We start from the raw sequence: 23889 nt of genomic DNA on the forward strand, positions 1-23889 counted from the left end.
CCAAGTTAAAACAACAAAAACAACAACAGGTAAGTTTTGCTGATAAGATATGATATCGTACTCTACCAACACCTAATGTATTTCAGCAGATGCTTGAGTAAGTTTCTGTCTGCTTTTTAAGCATCATTCCAAAATATATTCAAAATAAATCTCTAACATGTCGTTAAGCATTTTCAAATTTCTACACACTAGCTATATCTAGCTTGTAATAGAACACGAATGACGTATCCCTGCAGCCTACCAATTAAAAGGTACATGTTCAATGTCCAAGCTCGCGTGATCAGTCCAAGCAACCGTACTCGGCACATGTTGTTGGATTTCTTTTTTCAAAAACAAAGCAAAAAGAAAAAAATTTAATGAATGCTGTGGTTGCCTTATAAGGATTAGCTGGATATAACTTGTCATTTACATTCGACTAGTGTACAAATACATAGGCACAAAATGTGATTATAATGTATGTACAATTTATATATTTTTGCAATCTTATATATGTACTGTTTGATTTTCATACTTCTTTTGTGTATGTACAATGTATATGTAACCCTGGTAAATACTAGCCGCAATATATCACTTGGCTAGAGAGAACTTCTCATAAGCTTGATTGGTTGAGCGTCCGACTAATAAGATTCCTAGCGGAGGCAATGAAAAATATAATGACATCGAGCTCTGTAACATTGGCGCCCATGTAGGGACCTGGGAATAGTACATAGCCATGCCCCACCAGCACCACTGTAACCCAAGGAAACTCAAGAACAAGTTATTTCCTGAAGGGGAAGTATGTAACACTGATAAATAGTAGCCGCAATATACCACTCAGCTAGAAAGAGCCAATTCTTAAGCTTGATTGGTTGAGCGTCAGACTATTGTTCATGTATTCCTTGTATTATATTAAATCAGGATAATACAGTATGTTAATTAGAGTTAATGGTGGTAGGAAAATGTTGATTTCCATTTGAAAAAAACTGTATGAAGTTTCCATTATATGCATATATACACTGATGTTATATTTCAGATTTTGATTTCGATCTCATGCATGATGGAAGGTTGGATTGGTAACACTGACATTGAGATTCAAAATACGACTACAATATCTCCAACAACCTTATCTCCAAATATGACAACTTTATCATCACTTGTGACTACAATATCTCCAAATATAACAACTTTATTTCCAAATGTGACAACCATTCCTCCTGACTGTGACACATCACCAGCTTTTGTGGGATACATAGCTGCTGCTGTTGCTGTCCTTTGCTATGGAACCAACTTTGCCCCTGTGAAGAAGTTTGAAACTGGAGATGGTGCAAGCTTTTTTTTCTTTTTCTTTTTTTTCTTTTTAATTTGACATTTAGTTTATATGCTTTTACATTCACTTGATCAGATGCACATATTGTAAATAAGAAAGTTTCATTTATTTTCTCGCTTGTTAGATTTTATTTGTCAAAGTTGATCTTTATTGTAGTATATCATTATCATCACCAAGGTACAACAGAAAGTTTGATAGTAAAATTGATTTTGCTGAAATCTTGTATTTCTTATTTTCATTAGTAAATGAAAGTAACTTGTATAGATGATCTTCATATTGCTCTATATTCAATCTGCACGATTTGTTAAATCTGTAACAAGTATTAACCAAAGTTTGCTTTGCTACAGGAATGTTTTTCCAGTGGATTGTATGCAGTGCCATTCTGCTTTCTGGCATGGTTTTACAAATAGTTAGACAAAGCACATTTTACCCAATAGTAATGGTGGGAGGAGTCCTCTGGGAAACAGGTAAGCTTTTCAATAAGTATATACAAAAGTGAGGAGGGATGTTATTTGCAGGAAGGAACCTGTTTGTGGTTAAATAAGATAATAGCTGGACCTGAGTAAAGTGTAGGAAAAAGTCTGATATCCATAATGAGTTACAGATCTATCATATAAACTATAAAGTGTGATTACATTTGATCACATGTGTTTGTAATTTGAACAAGACAGAAAATTCAAAAGAGGTTGGGAAAAAATGTTCATGTCACTTCATTAGGTGTATTCATAATGAAAGAAGTGATGGCTGGACCTCCTATGTGCATATCCATGTCAAGTACATATTTTGCTACGATATTGAAACTGACTTTCAGCTTTTGACTTGACACTCTGGTACACATGACTGATCTGTATAACAGGTAACATCATGGTTGTTCCCATCATCAAAACTATTGGACTAGGCCTGGGACTGTGTATCTGGGGCATGGTCAACCTCCTCAGTGGTTGGGCCACAGGAAGGTTAGTGTTTCCTCAGTCATTTTGAATTACCCATATATTTGGTAAATGTCATTTGAATATGAGCGTTTGAGTTTGGTGGAGAATGTGGTCCATTGAACAGTCAATGAAGTTGGTGGTACCGAGTTATTGCTTCCAGCCTCTTGCCATTCATGTCTGTAACAACCATGAACTTTTCATCAATTTAAACAGCAGATAGCTCAAACAAGAAGATACAAAAACAAGTATTTTCCATCTGATTGTGGTACAAGTATAGTTCAATATCCACCTTTTCTGGTTTGATTACAATTCAGTTTATTTGTACTCATCAAGTTTGAGATGGTACATACACATAGCCAATGATAGCAATGTTGTCATTGTACAACATATAGAGATAAGATTTCAGAGAAGCTTTTTTTTGAAAAGTTGGCAATATATATACACTGCATTGATTAATTATAGAATAATTCCTCCAAATGAGTCTGTAAAAACTAACCTACAGAGGGGATGTTGAGGTTTGTTGATGAAATTTATTGTAATCTTACACAATATTCAGTTTTGAAGAAGACTTGATATACCATTATATAGCTCAGACACAAACAACACATATTTGTTCTATTCACAGGTTTGGTTTATTTGGTATTGACAAAGAGGTTCCAGACGATCCCACCATGAACTATGTTGGTGTAGCAGTGGCAGTTTCCAGGTGACTGAGTGTACAGATAGTGTCAATACTTCCCTAACATGTAACCCGTAACAACTGATAAGATTTTCTGGTTTCTATAAAAGACCGTCTTATGAAATCTCCAAACTACATGTACGCATGTTGAATATCATTTTGATGCGAATTTCATCAAACATATCTATCAAATGACTAAATACTTTGTCAATCAGTAAATATTTTGATAATAACTTGTGTGTTACAGTGCTGTGGTGTTTTCCTTTGTGAAGAGCACAGTAAAGGCCCCAACTGATGGTGACCAGGCCGACCAAGAGCAGGAAGCTGATGCCTTAATATCAAGTGTGAGTATTAATGTGTAACATCCTTAAAAACCATCAGGAAGGTAAACAAGAAACACAGAAAATCTAACTAAATAATATCCTTATTTTCATTTCCATATTTCCAGTTGTGTAATTTGAAAATGATTTCTTTAATGAACATAAAGCTAAATGTTACCAAATCTGTTTAAAATGTCAATATCACATGGTATTTTCTCTCTTTTGATAGCTATTTAATGAAGTAATGAATAGAAACCATTGTTTTCCTTGAATTGCAGACATTCGGTAACCCAAATGATTCCTTGTACTCGACAGCAAGTGGACAGGAGGATTTACTGTTTAATAGACCTGCAGTATGTACAGAAATTATCTCCACACTTTGTATATCAAATATTGATTTATCTAACAATAAGGCAACACCTGTCAAACCATGTATACATTTATATATATTCATTGTTCTGTATTAAGCCCATTTGTGAGAAATGGCCAAGCCCATCCCCTAACTTTGAGTAAGAAGTAATGTGTTTCCCCTTGGGGCCCTGTGATAAGCTCATACCCTGACTATCAGAAAGAAGTATAGTGTGTTCCTTTTGGGTTCAGCAATAAGCCCATGAACTGACATTGACTATGAAGTGATGTGTTGCCCCTTTGGGTCCTGTAATAAGCCTTCACCATGACTTTGACTAAGAAGTGATGTGTTGCCCCTTTGGGTCCTGTAATAAGCCTTCACCATGACTTTGACTAAGAAGTGATGTGTTGCCCCTTTTGGTCCTGTAATAAGCCTTCACCATGACTACGACTAAGAAGTGATGTGTTGCCCCTTTGGGTCCTGTAATAAGCCTTCACCATGACTTTGACTAAGAAGTGATGTGTTGCCCCTTTGGGTCCTGTAATAAGCCTTCACCATGACTTTGACTAAGAGTGATGTGTTGCCCCTTTGGGTCCTGTAATAAGCCTTCACCATGACTTTGACTAAGAAGTGGTGTGTTGCCCCTATGGGTCCTGTAATAAGCCTTCACCATGACTTTGAGTAAGAAGTGATGTGTTGCCCCTTTGGGCCCTGTAATAAGTTTGCATCCTGACTTTGACTAAGAAGTGATGTGTTGCCCCTTTGGGCCCTCTAATAAGCCTACACACTACCCTGACTTACTAAGAAGTGATGTGTTGCCATACTTGGCCCTGTAATAAGACCACATCTTGACCTTGAGTCAGACATGGGGTATTTGCTCCCTGGGATTATTGCAGGATAAACATGATAGTAATAATGTTATGAAATTATGAACGTCAATTAAATGTTGTTTACATTTCAGAAGTCCATAAATGGTTTTGGCAATGAGTCTCGTGATGGTACCTTCCTTGACCGACTTTCCCCAAACATGAAGAGATTTGTGTAGGTATATCTGAGTTAACAGTTGCATGGGTAAGGTACTTATCATGGATGATATCTGATTTACAGGAAGTTGTCTTCTATATGAGTCTTCAGTAATATTTAATGTGTTCTATAGGTGTTACAGATTGAAGTGTTTCACAGCAATGATATTATGACATTGTTTTCAAATACATCGTCAGTATTTGTAATAATAGCAACACATAATCATGTAACAGTTGAGAAATATGTTTCTGTAATTAGCTCTGTGTTTGGTTACAGGGATACTTTACTGTAAATAGCTCTATGTTTGGTTACAGGGATATTTTACTGTAAACAGCTCTATGTTTGGTTACAGGGATATTTTACTGTAAACAGCTCTATGTTTGGTTACAAGGAGATTTTACTGTAAACAGCTCTATGTTTAGTTACAGGGATACTTTACTGTAAATAGCTCTATGTTTGGTTACAGGGATATTTTACTGTAAACAGCTCTATGTTAGGTTACAGGGATATTTTACTGTAAACAGCTCTATGTTTGGTTACAAGGAGATTTTACTGTAAACAGCTCTATGTTTGGTTACAAGGAGATTTTACTGTAAACAGCTCTATGTTTGGTTATAGGGATATTTTACTGTAAACAGCTCTATGTTTGGTTACAAGGAGATTTTACTGTAAACAGCTCTATGTTTGGTTACAAGGAGATTTTACTGTAAACAGCTCTATGTTTGGTTACAAGGAGATTTTACTGTAAACAGCTCTATGTTTGGTTACAAGGAGATTTTACTGTAAACAGCTCTATGTTTGGTTATAGGGATATTTTACTGTAAACAGCTCTATGTTTGGTTACAAGGAGATTTTACTGTAAACAGCTCTATGTTTGGTTACAGGGATATTTTACTGTAAACAGCTCTATGTCTGGTTACAGGGATATTTTACTGTAAACAGCTCTATGTTTGGTTACAAGGAGATTTTACTGTAAACAGCTCTATGTTTAGTTACAGGGATACTTCACTGTAAACAGCTCTATGTTTGGTTACAGGGATATTTTACTGTAAATAGCTCTATGTTTGGTTACAGGGATACTTTACTGTAAACAGCTCTATGTTTGGTTACAGGGATATTTTACTGTAAATAGCTCTATGTTTGGTTACAGGGATATTTTACTGTAAACAGCTCTATGTTTGGTTACAGGGATATTTTACTGTAAACAGCTCTATGTTTGGTTACAGGGATATTTTACTGTAAACAGCTCTATGTTTGGTTACAGGGGTATTTTACTGTAAACAGCTCTATGTTTGGTTACAGGGATATTTTACTGTAAACAGCTCTGTGTTGGTTACAGGGATATTTTACTGTAAATAGCTCTGTGTTTGTTTAGTTACAGGGATATTTTACTGTAAATAGCTCTATGTTTGGTTACAGGGATATTTTACTGTAAACAGCTCTATGTTTGGTTACAGGGATATTTTACTGTTAGCTCTATGTTTGGTTACAGGGATATTTTACTGTAAACAGCTCTATGTTTGGTTACAGGGATATTTTACTGTAAACAGCTCTATGTTTGGTTACAGGGATATTTTACTGTAAATAGCTCTATGTTTGGTTATAGGGATATTTTACTGTAAACAGCTCTATGTTTAGTTACAGGGATATTTTACTGTAAATAGCTCTATGTTTGGTTACAGGGATATTTTACTGTAAATAGCTCCATGTTTAGTTACAGGGATACTTTACTGTAAACAGCTCTATGTTTGGTTACAGGGATATTTTACTGTAAATAGCTCTATGTTTGGTTACAGGGATATTTTACTGTAAATAGCTCTATGTTTGGTTACAGGGATATTTTACTGTAAACAGCTCTATGTTTAGTTACAGGGATACTTTACTGTAAATAGCTCTGTGTTTAGTTACAGGGATAGTTACAGGGATATTTTACTGTAAATAGCTCTATGTTTGGTTACAGGGATATTTTACTGTAAATAGCTCTATGTTTGGTTACAGGGATATTTTACTGTAAACAGCTCTATGTTTGGTTACAGGGATATTTTACTGTAAACAGCTCTATGTTTGGTTACAGGGATATTTTACTGTAAACAGCTCTATGTTTGGTTACAGGGATATTTTACTGTAAACAGCTCTATGTTTGGTTACAGGGATATTTTACTGTAAACAGCTCTATGTTTGGTTACAGGGATATTTTACTGTAAACAGCTCTATGTTTGGTTACAGGGATATTTTACTGTAAACAGCTCTATGTTTGGTTACAGGGAGATTTTACTGTAAACAGCTCTATGTTTGGTTACAGGGATATTTTACTGTAAACAGCTCTATGTTACAGGGATATTTTACTGTAAACAGCTCTATGTTTGGTTACAGGGATATTTTACTGTAAACAGCTCTATGTTTGGTTACAGGGATATTTTACTGTAAACAGCTCTATGTTTGGTTACAGGGATATTTTACTGTAAACAGCTCTATGTTTGGTTACAGGGATATTTTACTGTAAACAGCTCTATGTTTGGTTACAGGGGTATTTTACTGTAAACAGCTCTATGTTTGGTTACAGGGATATTTTACTGTAAACAGCTCTATGTTTGGTTACAGGGATATTTTACTGTAAACAGCTCTGTGTCTGGTTACAGGGATATTTTCCTGTAAATAGCTCTGTGTTTAGTTACAGGGATAGTTACAGGGATATTTTACTGTAAATAGCTCTATGTTTGGTTACAGGGATATTTTACTGTAAACAGCTCTATGTTTGGTTACAGGGATATTTTACTGTAAACAGCTCTATGTTTGGTTACAGGGATATTTTACTGTAAACAGCTCTATGTTTGGTTACAGGGATATTTTACTGTAAACAGCTCTATGTTTGGTTACTATGTTTGGTTATAGGGATATTTTACTGTAAACAGCTCTATGTCTGGTTACAGGGATATTTTACTGTAAACAGCTCTATGTTTGGTTACAGGGATATTTTACTGTAAACAGCTCTATGTTTGGTTACAAGGAGATTTTACTGTAAACAGCTCTATGTTTGGTTATAGGGATATTTTACTGTAAACAGCTCTATGTCTGGTTACAGGGATATTTTACTGTAAACAGCTCTATGTCTGGTTACAGGGATATTTTACTGTAAACAAACAGCTCTATGTTTGGTTACAGGGATATTTTACTGTAAATAGCTCTATGTTTGGATACTTTACTGTACATGTTTGGATATTTTACTGTAAATAGCTCTAAACATGTTTGGTTACAGGGATATTTTACTGTTTAAATAGCTCTGTGTTAGTTACAGGGGTATTTTAGTTACAGGGATATTTTACTGTAAACAGCTCTATGTTTGGTTACAGGGATATTTTACTGTAAATAGCTCTATGTTTGGTTACAGGGATATTTTACTGTAAATAGCTCTATGTTTGGTTACAGGGATATTTTACTGTAAATAGCTCTATGTTTGGTTACAGGGATATTTTACTGTAAATAGCTCTGTGTTTAGTTACAGGGATATTTTACTGTAAATAGCTCTATGTTTAGTTACAGGGATAGTTACAGGGATACTTTACTGTAAATAGCTCTGTGTTTGGTTACAGGGATATTTTACTGTAAATAGCTCTATGTTTGGTTACAGGGATACTTTACTGTAAATAACTCTGTGTTTGGTTACAGGGATATTTTACTGTAAATAGCTCTATGTTTGGTTACAGGGATATTTTACTGTAAATAGCTCTGTGTTTAGTTACAGGGATATTTTACTGTAAATAGCTCTATGTTTAGTTACAGGGATACTTTACTGTAAATAGCTCTGTGTTTGGTTACAGGGATATTTTACTGTAAATAGCTCTATGTTTGGGAACAGGGATATTTTACTGTAAATAGCTCTATGTTTGGTTACAGGGATATTTTACTGTAAATAGCTCTATGTTTAGTTACAGGGATACTTTACTGTAAATAGCTCTGTGTTTAGTTACAGGGATAGTTACAGGGATATTTTACTGTAAATAGCTCTATGTTTAGTTACAGGGACATTTTACTGTAAACAGCTTTGTTTGGTTACAGGGATATTTTACTGTAAACAGCTCTGTGTTTGGTTACAGGGATACTTTACTGTAGTTAGCTCTATGTTTAGTTACAGGGATACTTTACTGTAAACAGCTCTATGTTTAGTTACAGGGATATTTTACTGTAAACAGCTCTATGTTTGGTTACAGGGATATTTTACTGTAAACAGCTCTGTGTTTGGTTACAGGGATATTTTACTGTAAACAGCTCTATGTTTGGGAACAGGGACATTTTACTGTAAATAGCTCTATGTTTGGTTACAGGGGTATTTTACTGTGGGTATCTGTTTTTTTACAGGGGTATTTTACTATCAGTTATATCAGGACTTCTGTATGGACAGATCTTCACACCGTCCCTGTATGTCCAAAGTGACAGTCAAACTTATCCTTCAGCTAGTAAAAACGGTATGTATATTCAGTGATTACACTTTTTTTGTTATCTCAGTTTTTTCTATGAAATTTACCTTTTAATGTTGAAGAAAGCATACTTCATTCATAGGTTATGTTCCAGATGTATTTCATGTATCGATCGTGGCACTACTGAAGGAGAGATTTTTTCAGTCCTCATATAAAACGCTATTAACTTTGGCCACTTTGCAAAGAAAAAAGAATGCAAATATGTGATTATCACCTTTTAATACATACTTAGAGTCAGTACTCATTAGTGATGCTAAGGGCCTTAAATTTGCAGCCCATGAGACAACTGAGGAAAACACAAAGTGATCGAAAGAAATGTCAAAATCTTACTAGGAACGTGCACCATCCACATAATTCAATAAATTTTGTAATTTCTTTTATATATCGGCAATTTTTAAACAACGTCCAGTACATATGTACAAACATAAGTGATGGATGTCATTATTTTTTGTTGAAATGCTAAAATTCAATGCCATACTAAATGAGTATGGCATCGAATCATATTAATCAATCACAATGTACTGACATTTAATATAAGGTAACCATGACTGATCTAGACACCAATCCTAATAAAATCAGTTCTTCATATATTGTCTTATTTCCTGGAGTAAATGCATTTTTCTGGTAATGTATATAATTTGATAAAAATGTTATTTGATCATATTGATTTTGCTTTAAGTAAGTCCTCATTAAACTTGATCTTTTGATGAATCCCTCTGTTGTAAACTTGTCTTCCAGCTATCAACATCCATTACGTACTTGTTTGTCTCTTTCTTTACATAGAATGAACTTCGTTACAGGTCTGGATTACGTATTTGCCTGTTTCTGTGGGATCTACTTATCCAGTACTGTGTATTTCTGTATATACGCCCTAATCAGGAAGAACCAGCCTCGTGTGTATCCTCGCGTCATTGTACCAGGAATCATCTCGGGCATTATGTGGGCAGCAGCCACAGCCTCCTGGTTCCTCGCCAACAGGATCCTGTCAGAACCAGTAGCTTTCCCTATCATTACCACACTTCCCTCTGTGGTGGCCTCAATTCTCGGCATCTTCGTCTTTAAGGAAATCAGGGTAATTTCAAGAGATGTCACTGTCAATACATGGTTATCATTATAAAGATACTGTTAATCTGTATTGTATATACAAGACTATAGATTCATTCTAGATCTCAAGGCAGCAGTATGACTTGCCATATTGACCTAGAATCATCAATGTTTTGCATGCAAACTCTGATAAAAATTTACATAAATCAGCTGGATTGTCATGATTTGAAAGAAGCTCTTGTAGAAAATAAAAATCCGAAGACAAAACTTTGACAATGTAATAAAGATGGCATGATAACATTCATTATAAGATTTCAAATGTGAATATAACCATTGAATGATTGTTCAGATTGTATTTATGGTCATCGACATTAATGCATTCTGAATGACAGATGCGTAAAGATGTCATATTATTTATTTGTCACTTATGATTAGTTTACTTTCATATTGACAATAAATACAATCTGTCAAACGGAATGTTCTTCTGTAGAGTCTCCATGGACTTTGAAATACAAATTTCATTTTAATATGGCATAAGATGATCAGTGATTAAAATTAAAAACAAAAATAATGCAGACATCTTCACATAACCATTGTTAAACTTACCTGTAAATAGTGCTTCTAATCAATTTTCTTGTATTTACAGGGAAAAAGAAATATACTAATATTACTGCTTGGATTTTGTATGGCTGGGTCTGGTGCAGTGTTAGCAGGATTATCAAAACACGGTAACAAGTGTCATCCCTAACACAAGACTTAACAATAAAAAGCAAAAGTTAACATATGTGGTGTTTGCTAGACCTCTCACATTATGTACAAAATGCAGTGGTCGATTCTGCCGTAAACAAGTGTCCTCTCAAATCACAACAGGCAATGACCTGAAGAAAAAGGTAGCAAAATATGGAATGTATTCATTGTGTCGGTGTGAATGAGAGAAAGTGTCTCGTCTAACATGAGACATTTCAACACAGTAATCATTACTACTGTGAATACATGGAATAGGAAACATTTCCATCACAAATACGAGGAGCATCTTTTCAAACATTGCAAGCTACAAGTCAAGGAACCACGGAAAGTAAACCCAATATACATGAGACACTGTAGTGAATGGATGGTAGTGGCTTATAACAAACTAAAAATGACTGAAGAATATGACGAGATGTCACAAACTGCAGCAGTGATTGTTGCGACCATGCAAATATTAAGTGTAAAGTCTGATGGAGCACATACAGAAATTATACATCTGTGATATTGACATGGAGTGTCGTTGATCCCCGGTGTGATGGTAGATCTGAGAAATCACTGTTGTTTTGATAATGTTTTGTATGAGATTTCATGACGCATGAATGTATATCGAGTATGACACATATGTACATACATGTATGTAGGAAACCTATGAAACATGCTGGTCCTGATTTTATTCTAGATCTTAACTGAACTTTTTATAATTTTTCAGTTGTAAAAGAACAAAACTAGGTATGAAAATAAACCTTAACCATTATTGTCTCAATAATCTGTTTAAATACTCCGACTATAATGAAACCTGTGGTGTAGGGCTGTGTTAATCTTGGTAATGTTCAACTTGTTTTAATCTTCAACTCAAGTACAGGATCACTGCTGACAAAAGGATTTTAAAGTTCAATTATAATTTATTTGAATTGTAACATTTCGTAAAAATGGTAATATGGATTGGGGCCACTCTGCATTTTGAAGTGTACCTGTAGGATGTCATCATGTCAATTTCTTCATGCCTAGCTACTGATCTTCATATCAGAAACATGTGAGGATAAACTATTATAAAGGAAGAAACCTAATATGTTGTCCAAGTCTCTGCAGACATTGTCAGTGAAGGAATTCGGGTGAATGTAACTATCACACATTTCTCTTCTATTTCATTGTAATGATAATACAGAACCAATAGGTGTTATTTAGAAATCACTGTTACACATTTACATTTCCATACATGTATGGGACGTAGAGTGACGTCACCAATAGACACCATCATATTGCCAAAGATCGGACTACCCGACGTTGTGTTATGACGACATTGTAATTTTTATATTGACTTTTATCTTAGTTTTTGTGACAAACTTATATCTTACTTTTATATACATTACAAGCATTGATGATTACCTCATTACGTTAATCTCCTCACTGAACCTCTTGTGAATCTTTTCTTACAATATTCTGTTCATAAGCTATACAATATACAGTATCTGTGAAATATGTAAATATGTTTTTTTCATTGGCATTTTTAATTTGGTTTTTTTACAATAAACACTTTCTTTGACAAAGTGTCTTAGTCAAGCTTGATTTGTTGATTATCTTAAACTCTCATCACTAGGATTAGTACTACAGGGGCAAAATCAATTACAGTGAAGGGAAGTTAGAGCACGGAAAAGAACTGACCAATGAAATCAAAGGATACCTCATTGGTATGCATGATTATTAACAGATGACACTGATAGTCAAACTCAGTCTTAATGACCCCAAAATGTATCTGCTGACCAAGTTTCACCCAAATTGAATGATATTTGGGGAAGTTAGAACACGGAAACGAAAGTGTGACAGACAGACGGTCGGACGGACGAACCCAAATTAATATCCCCCTTTTCGTTGAAAGCAGGGGATAATAAAAGACTATAACTGGGATAAGTACTATAGGGGCACGGTCAATGACAGTGAAGGGCAATTTACCCCAAACCACCCAAAACATATAAAACTACACTATAATCCACCCAAACAACATACAGAAGACGGAAAAACTGTAATATATTTAAAAGGATGTGTATATTTGGCGAGTAGGATAATTCAAGTATGAATTTATAGATTGGGGGTGCAAAAATCGAAGTCTTACCAAAACGACAAACAGATAACACAAATAAAAGTAAGAGTACGGGTTGATACGGGTCAGTGCACACTAACTACAAACTTTCTGCATATTGCTGATATTCCTATATATTTGCTAACCTGGCTTGGGATCACATTCTGTAGAGTGAAAATAAAGTAATGACATATAAGTTCGACACAAATAAACAATACAACAAGTGTCTATTACATAACAAAGATGAAAGGTTACAAAAGTTACACAAAAAGTAGTTGTGCAGATATAAAACTAGTAATAGCTATCTTATAAAAAAATAACAAAAAACATGCATACACTTCTATACTAAATAACCAAACATGTATGGATCTGATAAATTAGTGACTGAACTGAACATGTAGATGGTATTTTAGGCATACGTTTATGCCATGTTATGGTTTAACACTTAAAGAACAGGTTTTGTCAAGGTCAAATATAGATATGTATGGACATATGCAATTACCATTTTATGTACTACCAGCAAAGTATGCTGCTTTGAATATTGTGTGGTTTCCATATTAAGCATCCGGCCTCTGTGGGGAGAAAGAGAAAATACCAACATGGCAACATAATCATAATCATAATTCAAACTCATATTCCATATACCTAGGGCAAAAAACAAAAGAAAGGTTTGCACGGAGACTCATGAAAGGTACAAGAAGAAGAAGACTAGATGTTCCGGAAGAGATAGCGTCTTCTGCTTCATTGACGACACCCGCCATGTAAACCTTGGTCAATCCAAGTACATTTCTCAATGAGATCACTATGGCGATCATAAAACTTCCTAGTATTTTTTATCAACCTGCATCATTTGAACCCTTGTGTTACGAGTTTGTCAGTCAGTTGACGACTTCTTGCTGGAAAATCGTGATAATAGGAACAAGCCCTTGAATACCGAATCAACTGTGACATGTAACTACTTTAGGCTGGAGATGCATCGATAATGCTATCCAGAAATGGAAAATTCACAATAGAGAAATTGAAATCATCACGTTTATCATACAGCTTGATTGACAGCTGTCAAAGTTGGTTTCGTTGTAAGAAAAGATGGCGATAAGCAGTTGATGTGGAAGAGTCTGCCGTACCTTTGATCTCCAGTTCTGGTGGATATATATTATAGACGTAGTCCATAAATTTCTTGTTATTAAAGACGTCATCAACATATCTGAAGGTGAAATAAACAACTTTGCAAGGTCTTTGTGACCTGTTTTGATAAGCTCTTCAATAAATTCAGCCTCGTATGAAAACAGTCAGCTAACAGATGGGCGCATTTGGTTTCCATACAGATGCCAATAATCTGTTGGAAGATCTTATCGCCAAACTCGACGGCGATGTGGTCAACCAGTCTCACGTTTACCGATTAAAGTCAAACTCAGTTCTTATTTTTAAAAAAAGAAACACTGGTGATATTACCACCGACATTATATTGGTTAAATAATTATCACACGTGAATCAAGAAGTCTTATGGATATATCTGACCATCCATTTTTCAACAGGACTTTATTGTATAACTCCCCGATGTTGCCATAAATGTCTGATTGTTTTGTTTTTTAATGAAATAAAAGATTAGGTACATACGTTATTAGTTTCAGATGATATTCCATTCCTTTTAAAAGAAGTTATAATACACGGCTGAATGGAAATTGTAGAACTTATTACATACAGGGTTAGGATTGTGGGTCTGGATGTGTCTTGAGATGTTTTGTTTTATGTAAATCGTTCTTAACTAGTATAACCCCAGCGGAGGCAGGGTATTTTTCTTACTACTTATGTTACAGTACAGATAATGAAAATCCGTAATAAATAACACCATTTTGTATCAATGATTTGCAAACTTTATCTATAGGCCTCGTATTAGCCCAAAACAACGCTGTTTGTGACATTAGAATGGTTCCAATCCTGTTCTTGTCGGCTGATATGTAAAAGTCTCTTGTCTGCTAAAGACGTTTTAATTGTCCTGGACAGCTTTTAGTAATTTTTATTTTAGAGTGACCTCCCTTTAACTGATAAGACTTGTTGACAAACTACGAATGGAAAGCATTAACACTGGTTTCAGTTTCTCGAATGATATTAAGACGACGTTGTTTTCAAGGATCGAGGTTGGTATTAGCCTAATCTAAATTTGATACGATACAACGGATCCATGTATTACGTTTTAGGCCAAAATGAAGTGAGTTACAGTATCGATACGTATATCAGCAAATAACTGGACATGGCGACACGTACAATGTACAACACGTTGATGGTACGGTATGGATCGTATAATTATACAATTTATAAAGTAATGGCTATATTCACCTTTCATCGCCCTGTGAACAACTGATATAATTTTGAGGCAGGATAGTATTTTTTTTTTACTTTATTGAAGATTTTGCGGGAGATCCGCCGTAAGCAAGGTTATCCAAAGCAGTGTGTGAGTGACTTGAGTTTGATGACTCGCTGATGAAATAGATAGTGTGTTTATGTGTATGAATACAGAGTTTTATTAATTTTGTTTGATGGATGAGCCCATAGGACACAACCATGATGGGTAGAGTCTTACGTGGGTCTTTTCCATGGATAGAGACAGTAACCGAGGTGTAAGAGTTTGGCTGGTTGGCAAGCCTCGTGCACCCCAGCCTTACTATCACACACAACCTGTTCAAATAGCAGACCTATGTTTAATGATTTTTCTTGTATATATACCTAAAAAAAACAGTAAAAGTTTGAAGTTGTGATGAAATCTATTCATCACGCCATCATCCATATTCCGTGAAATGTACATCAAAATTGATAATGTTATTAATTTGTGACATGGTTACATTTACGCAACATAAAAGATGATGAACTTTTTGGAACTAGTGTTCTGATCTCCCTATTAGAAGTTACTGGTCACTAGTTCAAGGTCTAGTAGGGGATTCAGATGTTTTTTCATTGTTCCTTCTTCTAACAAAATTGTAGTATTCAATATATATCACATATATCAATATACTTGATTTTGAAACAGCTTAGTTTCTATATATTTTCCTTTTATCCACACATATTAACATTTCAGAAGAATTGAGATCTTGACAATATCATTGATTTAAATGGTACAATATATCTTATTTATTTCAGAAAAGAAAAGCTAACACAAGATGATGACTGACTTTGGATATGACGAAGATAAGGATAGTGATGTGGATGTCCAGGAAATGTTGGAACTCCAACTCTCTGAGGTGGAAATGCTTTCTAGTATGTTCCCCTCTAAAGAAGAGTTCCAGATGGATGACCCCTGCACTGTAGCAGCCATAAGAAACTATCTTGATGGTCAAATGCTATACGAGTATCTACATAAGAGAGTGGGCTTTACAGTCAAAGTGATGCCAAGGTCATCAGACAGTAAGGTCAGTATTTGTATGTAACATTCCCACAGACTTATGTATGTGATGTCATCCAGAAGTTATGCTGTATTTCTCCAGTAATAAGCCTGGTAATTGGGTGGGGGCAAGCACAAAATAATGACCTAACGTACAGAATGGTATCATTATTGAAGGTCATTAAAATAGCAACAGTGCTGTACTGCAATAGACATGATAGGGTCAGGCTTATTCTGTATGGCCCTAAGAACATCACTATGAACACACTAATTAAGTATTTATCCTACAACTGGCAATTCCATTGTTAAAATACACCTACCATATATATTTTTGCTGTGACGAGAAACGGATGTATTTTAGTGTGTGTGGTAATTCAGTAGTATTACTCTCTGAATTTACTGAAAAACAACATTTAGCAACATAAATAACTGTTGAAATAAGTAATTTTATATGTTGTAATCATACACTGTAAGGGGTAGCAGGAATTGAGCCACACGTATCCTCACATATTAATCAATTTACACATACATGTAGTACTACAGCATATCATCCATCCGTACTCATAAATATAGCTTCTTTCATGAATTTCCATTTGGCATGTGAATTTACCAATATAGTCTAAGAATTCTTCCTTTTAGCAACCTAATGGTTAGCTAAAACAAAACAAAAATTGTGAAGAGTTTATAAAATTACATAACAAATGGAAATAAATGTATGACCCTTTTTATCGTGATTGATTTTCAAGCCATTATGATACAGAACAGATATTTCCACATCAAACTTTATGTAATATCTGCTCTATAACAGTAATCACCAGGATTTATAACAATGTCATCTGTAAATGTGTGATATCGATTTATTATCTGAAATGACTACACAAGAAGCTATATCACACATTTGTAATACACAGAAATATATCACACATATGTAATACACAGAAATATATCACATTTGAAATATATCACATTTGTAATACACAGAAATATATCACATTTGTAATACACAGAAATATATCACACATATGTAATACACAGAAATATATCACATTTGTAATACACAGAAATATATCACACATTTGTAATACACAGAAATATATTACATTTGTAAAATACAGAAATATATCACACATTTGTAATACACAGAAATATATCACATTTGTAATACACAGATATATCACACATTTGTAATACACAGATATATATCACATTTGTAAAATACAGAAATATATAACACATTTGTAATACACAGATATATCACACATTTGTAATACACAGAAATATATCACATTTGTAATACACAGATATATCACACATTTGTAATACACAGATATATATCACATTTGTAAAATACAGAAATATATAACACATTTGTAATACACAGAAATATATCACATTTGTAATACACAGATATATATCACATTTGTAAAATACAGATATATATAACACATTTGTAATACACAGATATATATCACATTTGTAAAATACAGAAATATATAACACATTTGTAATACACAGAAATATATCACATTTGTAATACACAGATATATCACACATTTGTAATATATATATATATATAACATATTTGTTATACACAGATATATATAACACATTTGTAATACACAGAAATATATCACAAATTTGTAATACACAGATATATATAACACATTTGTAATACACAGATATATATAACACATTTGTAATACACAAATATATCACACATTTGTAATACACAGAAATATATCACATTTGTAATACACAGATATATATAACACATTTGTAATACACAGAAATATATCACATTTGTAATACACAGAAATATCACACATTTGTAATACACAGATATATATAACACATTTGTAATACACAGATATATATAACACATTTGTAATACACAGAAATATATCACACATTTGTAATACACAGAAATATATCACACATTTGTAATACACAGAAATATATCACATTTGTAATACACAGAAATATATCACATTTGTAATACACAGATATATCACATTTGTAATACACAGATATATCACATTTGTAATACACAGAAATATATCACATTTGTAATACACAGAAATATATCACACATTTGTAATACACAAGAATATTATCATATTCACTTAAAACAGACCAATCATGTGATGATATACTTACAGATGGGTAATATAATAATGTTATGATGTAGTGTTACTATTTGATTAGCAGTGTAAAGTATGTTATTTAATTACAGGTTGCAGTGGAGTTAGTTTGTAACTTACCTCATGAATACCCACATGTAGCACCGACTGTGTTCACCAGGTCTCCTCTTATGAATCGAGAGAACCACCAGCGATTAAATGAAGATTTAAATGATTTCATACAAGGGATTGACCGAGGAGAAATCTGTATGTTTTCTGTGATTGAATGGATACAAGAGAATATAGACCAATACCTAGTCTCTGTGGAAAAGAAGAAGGATGTTTCACCTCCCAAGGAAGTGGACACCATTTTCTCAAGACTTTGGATATACAGTCACCATATCTATAGCAAATTCAAACGTCGGGATATTATTGACTGGGCCCAGGAACTTCACCTGACAGGTTTTAGTTTGCCAGGAAAACCAGGTGTTATATGTGTGGAGGGTTATAGTCGTAGTGTGGAAGAATATTGGCAAAGACTTCGGCGTCAGAACTGGAAACGTTTAGTGATTAAGGAAAAAGAAGAACAGGATATTGGAGATGATGATATAAAAAAGTATTATAAGTTTGATGCCTTTGAAGAAAAAGTTTTTGATGCTCGTGGTGGTAAAGGTAGAGAATATCATATGGACTTGGGGAAGTTGTTCGAGTTCCTAGAGAAACATGACTGTAAGCACATATTTAGTCTTTACTTTGGAGTGGATGGAAAAATGGCAACAGATTAAAAGTATGAGTGTACAGTTATATACAAAATTTGTTATTTTTTACTTTCTGTTAAACTGTGAGACTGACCCTTATTTTCTGGTCCATCCATCAGCATTCTTCTACACTTTTTCAGTAATATCTACCAGGGTGTTCAAATCTTTATATGTCTGTTCCAGGGTATACAGGAATGTTTACCAATCCCTGGGTATACAGATATGTTTAACAATCCCTGGGTATACAAGTATGTTTAACAATCCCTGGGTATACAGGTATATTTAACATCCCAGGGTATACAGGTATGTTTAACAATCCCTGGGTATACAGGTATGTTTAACAATCCCTGGGTATACAGGTATATTTAACAATCCCTTGGTATACAAGTGTGTTAATATATATTGTTGTATAGGTTTTTTACACAAATTGAACGTTGTGTATATTGATATGTTGAACATTTTCTCGTTGTTTGTTCCTTTTTTGTTGACCGACATATATGTGTATAAAGTACAATATTCCTGAACACGCACTTACATTTGTACTAATTTAAAGTCAGGTCTAGATCTGTTTTTTTCATTTACTTAACCTTGACAAAATTCAAGTCAGTTATCTTTTTATGTACATTTTGGGACGATCTACTTGTGAGACAGCGACCTTGTATACTGCGTTAAGGCTTCAGAAAACGGCAGCGTCATCACTGACATAATATCATGTTATGGATAACTGATATCACACAAATACAATTCAAATAAAAATGTATTACTTAGAGTATAAAAAGCAACTGTATAAATTATCGAGAAAGCAATGTTAGACAAATGATATGTTGATTTCGTAAGTACACATTTTTTGACTTGTCCTTGTCATCCTGTTTTAATTCACAAGGCTTGGCATGATCTATCCACATATGACACAGGACTTGGTTTTACTTTTATAAAAGAATGGTTGTCTTGGAGACATTATAAGGCATCTCCACAACAGATAGAAATGACGTAAACATTATTTTGATGGTATAGAATGAGTTGTTAGTTATTCAATATCCTTATTTTAAGAATGGTTAATTATCTGATGAATATGTCATATATTGTTTACCTCACAGTCTTATACGCGAGAGAAAGATAAGGGATGTTTAACGAGAGAGAGAGAGGGGGGGGTGTAGTGGATGGAGAGAGAGAGATTATGGAAAATGTACACAAGATGATAGAGAAAGAAATATTTAAGTCTGTTAAACAAAGCTAGAGATATTATACTATTGTTTACTGACGCTGTTTTATAATATGGCATTTTTCGTTAACAATGCCCAATAATGATAATAACAATAATAATGAAAAGCAAAGACATCATAATCAAGAAAATTAGGTCCAAATATGAACAAAAGAAAGATTCACACGGGATACAAAGGGGATAAGACCTGGTGTACCGGAAGAGAAAGCGTCTGCTTCTTCATCCATGACACCATGTAAATCCAAGTAATGTCACGTTTTAAAATGATAGCAATATACACAACAACGGGAACCAACAGGCAAACTTAAGAGAATCTATCACTATGACGACCATAAAAACTCTTCATAATTTTTATCATCCAGCATCTTTTGAAACCCTGTGTTTCAGTTGACGACCTATTGCATGGGAATTGTGATAATGGACACGGGTCCTTGAATATCGAATCGACGTCGACATGTAAGTACCAGGTTTGGGATGCAGGTATGTTGCTATTTAGAAATGGAAAATTCATATTAGGGAAATTGAAATTATAACGCTTTAGATACAGCATAGGTGAAAGCTATCCGTGCTACTTTCGTTGTAGAAAAAAATATCGAGATGAGCGGCTAATGTAGAAGAGTACGTCGTGTTCTTTATTTCCTATTCTGGTGGGTGTAAGCCATGAACGTGATAAATCAATCTCTTGATATTTAAAGACAAGACATCATCAATATATCTGAAAATGAAACTTTACGACTTTGCAAGGTCTATGTGGCCTGTTTTGACACGCTCTTCAATAACAAGTCATCCAACAGAGAGGCAAAGTTGGTTACCATAGGGATGTCAAAAGTCTGTTGGAAGGTCTTACCACCAAACTGGACGAAGATGTTGTTAACCAGAAACTCGAACATAGTCATGACTTCGTCCTCAGTATATTTATTCGTTGATTTGGACGTATTTTTCACGAGGTACACTTCAGTTAAGTTCACAACAATATATTTGTGCCGCCGTTGACGTTGCAGTATATTGTGCCGTTTTGTGTCGGCGCCAATATGTGTTGAAGATATGGTATATTGTGCATTTGTGTGTTGACGCTGTTGCATATTGTGCTGTTGCGTGTTGACGATGTGGTATAATGTGCCGTTGTATATCGTACTTGATGCTATCCTAAAGTTTTCTGATGCATGGAAATTGCGAAATTTATTTAATTTTGGGGCTGCTTCATCTCCCTGTCTGAATTGGGACTTTTCTCTGATCACTTTGGATTTTCCATAGTTGCCAAGGCTTCAAAAGTTTGGCTGTAAGCATCATTGACGAGTAAGACGCGACAGCTGCATGATGCAGATTAATTCATTGTTTGGCTTTACTTTATCTCACTCTAAATTATGAAAATGTGCTAATCACTTGTGTGGCTTTTGTAAAAGCACTGAGCCGTTGTGTTGATGCTGTGCTATATTTACATAAATATAGTCAATAATGAAGTAAATGACTAGAAATTAGGGAATACTATCAAACCTCTTAATGTTTTCTATATTTTTCATACTTCAGAAAGTTGCAACAAAGTAACTGAAATAATCTTCAACCGTTACCATTAGCGAATATAATATCGACTCCAAAACAAATATGTAACAAATAAAAGCAATATTGAAGAATTCTGTGTTTACCTGTGCTGATGTACCTGTTATTGCTCCTGCTGGTGTTTGTTTTATCCACATGGATGGATAGAGTCAGCACTGGAAAGGCGGGTATAATGACGATAGATCCGACGAATATCCAGTTTAGCCTCTATACCACCTGAAAACATTATCAATCCGAAAGGTATTATACAATCATATACTCATAATCCAAACTCAAATTCATTAAAAGGCAAGATAGTTACAAAAGAAAGATGTACACGGAGACTCCTGAAAAAAGTACAAGGAGAATAAGACCAGGTGTTCAGGAAGAATAAGCGTTCTTTGCTTCATCGACGACACCCGCCATGTAAATCTTAGTCAAAGTAAGAAATGTCACTTTCTCTAATGAGAACAAGATATGAAACCAACAGACCAACTAACGAGCACAAAACACGTTCAACTTGACATCTCGCAAAGAAACAGAAAATTTCTCAATGAGATCATTATGACGACTGTAAAACTTCCCCATAATTTTTATTAACCTACATCTTTTGAAACCCTGTGTTAGGAGTTTGGCCGTCAGTTGACGACTCATTGCACGAAAATATCGTGATAATGTGTACAAGGTCCTAGAATATCTAATCAAAACTTCAGATTTTGGAAAATTCACAATAGGGAAATTAAAACCATCACGTTTAGCATACGGTTTGGTGGAAATCTATCCATGTTGAATACGTTGTAGGAAGACCGAAATAAGCGGCTGATGTAGAAGAATGTAATAAAATACCTTTCAATTAACACCTCGTACATTGAATGGAAATAATTCAACTTATGTAAGTGGAACTGATGGGACTTAAACATGAGTGAGAAATTTGCCAAACAAGAAAGTTTATCTTATACTCGACGGCCAGGAAAACCTTACAACGAACATTGATATCTCACTCTCAAACGATTTATTTGTTTTCACCATTCAATGTTTCAGCTCTTGGTTTTGTTTTCAAACTGTTTTACGACTTATACGTATTTCAAGTAAGTTGTGAATACAATGTTGAGTTCATCAATCTTATCTAATGTCAGTATTAATCTTAACAGGGGGTTTCATAAGAAATTCATGTCTCAGCACACCTGTACCGAAAATGAAATTTATTTCGTTTATCTGGAAACGTTGAAAATACCAACATGTCAAAAGAGTCATAATCCAAACTCAAATTCAGTATACCCAAAATAAAATATGAACGGAAGTAAGGTTTACACAGAGACTCCTGAAATGTACAAGGAAAATAAGACCAAGTGTTCCGAAAGAGTAAGCATCTTCTGCTTCATCAACGACACTCGCCTTGTAAATCTTGGTCACTCCACTGAAGTAATACCACCTCCGCAAATGAGAGCGAGATACATTGTATACAACAGCGGAATCAACAGGTAAACTACCGAGTAGAAAACAACATCATACCGCAGAAGGAAATAGAATATAAGTCAACCAACCGAGGGGCACAGTTACTTTCAATAGGTATGCCAATTATGTATTGGAAGATCTTACCAGTAGACGAAAATGTCCAGAAACTGGATCAATTTCATGATTTCGTTATTTACATATATTTTCTTGATTCGGACGTATTTTTCACGAAATACTATTCAGTGTAATTAAAAACAACATGTTTAGCTTTATTGGTAAAAAAAAGCTCTCATAATAAGAGAACGAATGCATTTTGTCGGTTTGGAATGTGGTATGCTGGTGTAAAAACTTGAAAACAATCTAGAATAAGAAATGTTTTAAGAAGAGATTGTTGCAGATCGGTCAAAAGTTCTTTGGAGTTCTTTTAACCCCACATACATTTATTATCCATTTAATTTCTTGAGTATACA

At 34.3% G+C, this 23889-nt stretch overlaps 2 protein-coding genes across 2 annotated transcripts; both read left to right on the forward strand.

Annotated features, from left to right (window-relative positions):
• The first annotated feature begins 4 nt into the window (after window positions 1-4).
• On the forward strand, window positions 5-12422 carry LOC132545151 (transmembrane protein 144-like). Its single transcript, XM_060208827.1, has 11 exons — window positions 5-29; window positions 1013-1301; window positions 1654-1773; window positions 2163-2262; window positions 2864-2944; window positions 3165-3261; window positions 3516-3590; window positions 4548-4627; window positions 8966-9072; window positions 9885-10156; window positions 10775-12422. Exons 2-11 carry the CDS (start codon window positions 1034-1036, stop codon window positions 10874-10876), a joined length of 1302 nt encoding a protein of 433 aa, XP_060064810.1. The 5' UTR covers window positions 5-29; window positions 1013-1033; the 3' UTR covers window positions 10877-12422.
• A 2503-nt stretch (window positions 12423-14925) lies between these two features.
• On the forward strand, window positions 14926-19357 carry LOC132545163 (RWD domain-containing protein 2B-like). The gene is made up of 3 exons (XM_060208839.1): window positions 14926-15090; window positions 16088-16356; window positions 18562-19357. Exons 2-3 carry the CDS (start codon window positions 16108-16110, stop codon window positions 19231-19233), a joined length of 921 nt encoding a protein of 306 aa, XP_060064822.1. The 5' UTR covers window positions 14926-15090; window positions 16088-16107; the 3' UTR covers window positions 19234-19357.
• The last annotated feature ends 4532 nt before the right edge of the window (window positions 19358-23889 follow it).

This window comes from Ylistrum balloti, unplaced genomic scaffold (genome assembly GCF_031769215.1).
Source record: "Ylistrum balloti isolate Yb309-2 unplaced genomic scaffold, AGI_CSIRO_Ybal_v1 Utg369830, whole genome shotgun sequence".
Taxonomy (NCBI): Eukaryota; Metazoa; Mollusca; class Bivalvia; order Pectinida; family Pectinidae; genus Ylistrum; species Ylistrum balloti.

What these genes read in the sequence shown, in the direction of transcription:
- LOC132545151 (XM_060208827.1), top strand. Translation starts at nt 1,034, where the DNA reads ATGATGGAAGGTTGGATTGGTAACACTGACATTGAGATTCAAAATACG. An exon ending in AGTGGTTGGGCCACAGGAAG is followed by an intron (nt 2,263 to 2,863) that starts GTTAGTGTTTCC and finishes TTCTATTCACAG; the next exon opens with GTTTGGTTTATTTGGTATTG. An exon ending in TCCTTCAGCTAGTAAAAACG is followed by an intron (nt 9,073 to 9,884) that starts GTATGTATATTC and finishes ACTTCGTTACAG; the next exon opens with GTCTGGATTACGTATTTGCC.
- LOC132545163 (XM_060208839.1), top strand. Translation starts at nt 16,108, where the DNA reads ATGATGACTGACTTTGGATATGACGAAGATAAGGATAGTGATGTGGAT. An exon ending in CAAGGTCATCAGACAGTAAG is followed by an intron (nt 16,357 to 18,561) that starts GTCAGTATTTGT and finishes ATTTAATTACAG; the next exon opens with GTTGCAGTGGAGTTAGTTTG.